Source organism: Hippocampus comes, unplaced genomic scaffold, assembly GCF_001891065.2.
Source record: "Hippocampus comes isolate QL1 unplaced genomic scaffold, H_comes_QL1_v1.1 scaffold7, whole genome shotgun sequence".
NCBI lineage: Eukaryota > Metazoa > Chordata > Actinopteri > Syngnathiformes > Syngnathidae > Hippocampus > Hippocampus comes.
In genome coordinates this window covers 5,897,238-5,900,959 of record NW_017842060.1, presented here as the reverse complement: position 1 = coordinate 5,900,959, position 3,722 = coordinate 5,897,238, and the positions used below count along the sequence as shown (strand labels likewise).

The 3,722-nt window shown below is 40.8% G+C and overlaps 1 protein-coding gene across 2 annotated transcripts in view; it reads right to left on the bottom strand.

Moving 5' to 3' along the window:
- Positions 1–394: 394 nt before the first annotated feature.
- ern2 (endoplasmic reticulum to nucleus signaling 2) overlaps positions 395–3,722 on the bottom strand; it is a 15,291-nt gene continuing 11,963 nt past the window's right edge. For both annotated transcript variants that reach the window (XM_019862456.1, XM_019862457.1), the window contains exons 22-24: positions 2,809–2,932; positions 1,278–1,345; positions 395–1,188 (exon numbers count right to left, since the gene is read on the bottom strand). In XM_019862456.1, coding sequence (XP_019718015.1) covers positions 1,006–1,188; positions 1,278–1,345; positions 2,809–2,932 — 375 coding nt within the window. In that variant the 3' untranslated portion in view covers positions 395–1,005. The remainder of the gene's footprint in view (positions 1,189–1,277; positions 1,346–2,808; positions 2,933–3,722) is intronic.

Genomic DNA, 3,722 nt, shown 5'->3' with positions numbered 1-3,722 from the left:
AAAAAAAAAAAAAAAAGAGCTCACCAAGTGACTTCATTTGTTTTCAAGGACGTCTGGAGACATTTCCATTGAGTTTTTTTCCACAAGTAAATAAACCATGTAAAGTGCCGGTAGAGTAGGCTGTTGGCAAATTGTCCCTTCAAAAAAAAAAAAAAGACCCAAGAAGGCTGTGCAATGGGTTGACATTCAAAGCAAAAAGATCACTTCTGTTAGCTTAAATGTAATCAAATGTACAAAAGACACACACACACACACATATTATATATATATATAAAATACAACCCTGACAAATATGAATAATAGTGTGAGAGAGAGATGTGTGCAGTGTGCTATATATGAATACACAGACAAATCTTCCAAATTCTTATTTTCATAGAACATGGGAGGTTGGATGAAATAAAATATGGGATCTTATTTTTCAAAAGAAAAAAAGACATCAATGCCATTCATTCTTGGAAACAGTCAAAGTAGAAATTTAATTTAGAAAATGAGGAAATCCCTCGACTTTGGTTCTACAGCAGAGCAAATCGTTAGTGTGCAGTAAGAAGTGCGAGTTCATGCAAAAAACAACTTTGAGATTTAAAAAAAAGGGGGAGTAAACATCATTAGGTTTCAGAGTAAAAACGACAGGTATCATGTGGAGCAAAGTGGTTATCAATGGAGACATATGTTTTGTCAGTCAGTGTTGCTACCTTCAGGAGTACATGATCTTTTTTTCTTTCTCGAAAGACATTATCGGCCGGTTGCTGCAACAAGTGCTATTAATACAAATGGGACTCTCTTTAAAACCACAAAGTAATCTATTCCTTTCAAGATGTAACTCGAGCGCTTGTGAACGTCCTCTCTCATGGCCGTTAAAAAAATAAATACATAAACCAAGCCAAGGTATCTTCAGGTGTATCTAAAAATTGTACATAAACCAAGCCAAGGTATCTTCAGGTGTATCTAAAAATTGTGAGAGCTTTACAAAAGCAATAACGAGGACGAGTGAGATAAGTGTAGCTGCTACTTGGCGCCAGGGGGCATGTAGTAGGGGTGAAACAGTTTCTCGTGGGCATAGCCCTGCAGCGCATTGTGCGTGTGCATCAGTAACTTGGGGAAGCGGACGGTGAAGTAGCCCACGAAGCCGTCGGGCAGCTCGCCCAGGCTGTGCTGCACTTCGGGTGGCAGCTGGTGGTAGTGAGCCTTCTGCAAAACAAAAAATAAATAATTCAAAACACAGGAAGTCAAAGAAAAAGTGTCGGGAGGAAGTGCAGGAAAGAAGCCAGCGGGCTGACCTTATTCCTCATGGCCCTCAGCAGTTCTCGCACTGAGCTGCCTTTGTACGTCCTGAAACGCCTCAGGTCTGCACAGGGGACATGGAAAAGTTGCATCATTGTCAAAAAAAAAAAATTTCTTTAACGACGCACATGGCAGACAGAACAATTAAATGCCGCTCCACTAGATGGCAGAAGATGAATTTAGACGAGATCATTGTACAGTGGTACCTCTTCATACGAAATTTTCTCATTATGAAACGCCTCAAAAGGAAAATATTGCCTTTTGTTAAGAAAGAAATTCCAAGATACGAGAGGTCAAAATACAGTATGGGCTGCTACTCGCAGTTCCGAGCTTCCTGAACGCAACATACTTATAGCTGCTCTGCCAGTGGCTATTACCGAGCATCATCCTGGCATCCCATTGGCTCAGGGGGACTTCTACCGTATGTGTTTGTGCAGCGTCTTCGTCATTCGCCCCTCGGGTTTTGAGGCGTTACGATAGTTTTATGGAAATCACCGTTAAAAAGTGTTCACCAGTCCAGCGATCGCTCACGATGCTGATGTGTGCTTTGAACATTTTCAAAGGATTGTTAAAAGCCGACAAAAGCAAATGTCCTTGGATCAGTTCTTTATAAAATGCCAGGCAAAAACCATTTCTGAGAGAGAACACAAAACTAAAGAGAGCAAAAAAAACTCAGATGAGGACGCAGTTAAGTTAAAAGACCATCATTTTTATTCTTTACTCTGTTCTTTGTTACATTATGCACAACTCTCATTTATTGTGCAATAATCTAATTATAACATGTATCTGTTCCATATTTTGATGCATTTTTATGCTTTAGAAAACATTTATGTCTGAATTTTGGGGTTGCTTGGAAAGGATTAGGGCATTGACATGGAAAACGCATCTCTACTTACATTTTCTAGTAAAGAAATTTCTTCCAGAACCAATTTATTTCATAAGTAGAGGTACCACCGTATATTATTTGAGTACACAGTGTGTCAAGCCATTTGCTGGGGATGCCATGAATGGCGAAAATTTGAAAACGGGATTTCGACTTACCTACGGATGCCACAAATTGGTTTTAAAATTGTTGTATCTTAAAAGTAGAACACACACTGGCATTCCGTTTGGACTGACTTACCAACCCAGACAAAAATAATCAACAAAGCATCAACACCATGCATCTAGCATGTACACAGTCATAAACCCATGCTACAGAAACACATTATTCAAAACTAACAAACCATCTTCACATGAGGCTGAATCATATTAACCAGCAGTGGGTTTCTCAACCTTTTATTGCCCCAGTGCATCCATTTTAAATCTTAAAAATTCTCACAGTGCACCAGCAAGTAAAAATGTAGTTTAGTAGAGAAGTCGAGCAACGTGTTTCGGTTTCTTGTGTATTGCTGTCAAGTATGTTTTGCATCATTTTCTTGATCTGCATTGAAAACCCCTTAAAAACGAAAGGGGCGATCCGACATGTGGTTCAAACTGTGAAGTAGTTTTCAACTTTGCAGCCTTGCATATGGATACGCATCTTACCCATCTGCAGCGGGGTAGAGATGTGCAGCCTCCAGTTGGTCCGGACCACCCCTCGGTGCTCACTCTCAAGGTTCATCACAATCTCACTATCGGCTGGTTCGTTCTCAATGCGGTCGCTCACATCCTGTGTAAAAACACACACACAGCAACTAAATGAAAAAAAAACAATCCATCCATTTTTTTAATTGTGCTTGTTGGGCTCAAAGGAGGGTGCAGTAGCCATACATTGTACTCAAAGAGTACAAAGAGTACTGTTACAGTGAAACTCCTATACAACGGAATCATGTTTGCAGCAAGACATTTTTCACAACAGGGGGTTTTTCACTGTAGCAAATTTGATCTCAGATGTATACACACACACACACACACACACACACACGTGTACCCTTACAGTACAGGCGCTCCCCGATTTACGAGCATTTATGTTACGAACAACGGTACATACGAACATTTTTGCGGGTACAGGTATGTCGAAAAATGTTCTCGGACAGAGATGCTGTAAGTTAGATTTTGTATTGCGCGCCTTTTTCCGAGTACTGCAGTACTTCTTTCCGCCGCTAATACCGACGTGAGGCGCTTTGAGAGGAGGAGGAGGAGGAGGAGGAAACGCCTGTCCCCATGAAGAAGTTCAAGACGGAACTCTTGGCCGAGGGGTTTTCGCTCATAGATAAAGCCATCGCACTCTTTGAGCAGCAAGACCCAAATATTGAACGTTGCACAAAGGTTGCAAATCAAATGAATGATGCCATACAGTGGTACTGCATCATTTATGATGAGAAAAAAAAGAAAACTGTGCAATCGTCATTAGATCGCTTCTTCCGGCCAGTTTCTACTACACCCTCCAAGGAAGATACTCATCAACCCTCATCTTCTTCTCCTGGACCCTCAACTTCTTCCTTCATTGATGTTACGGA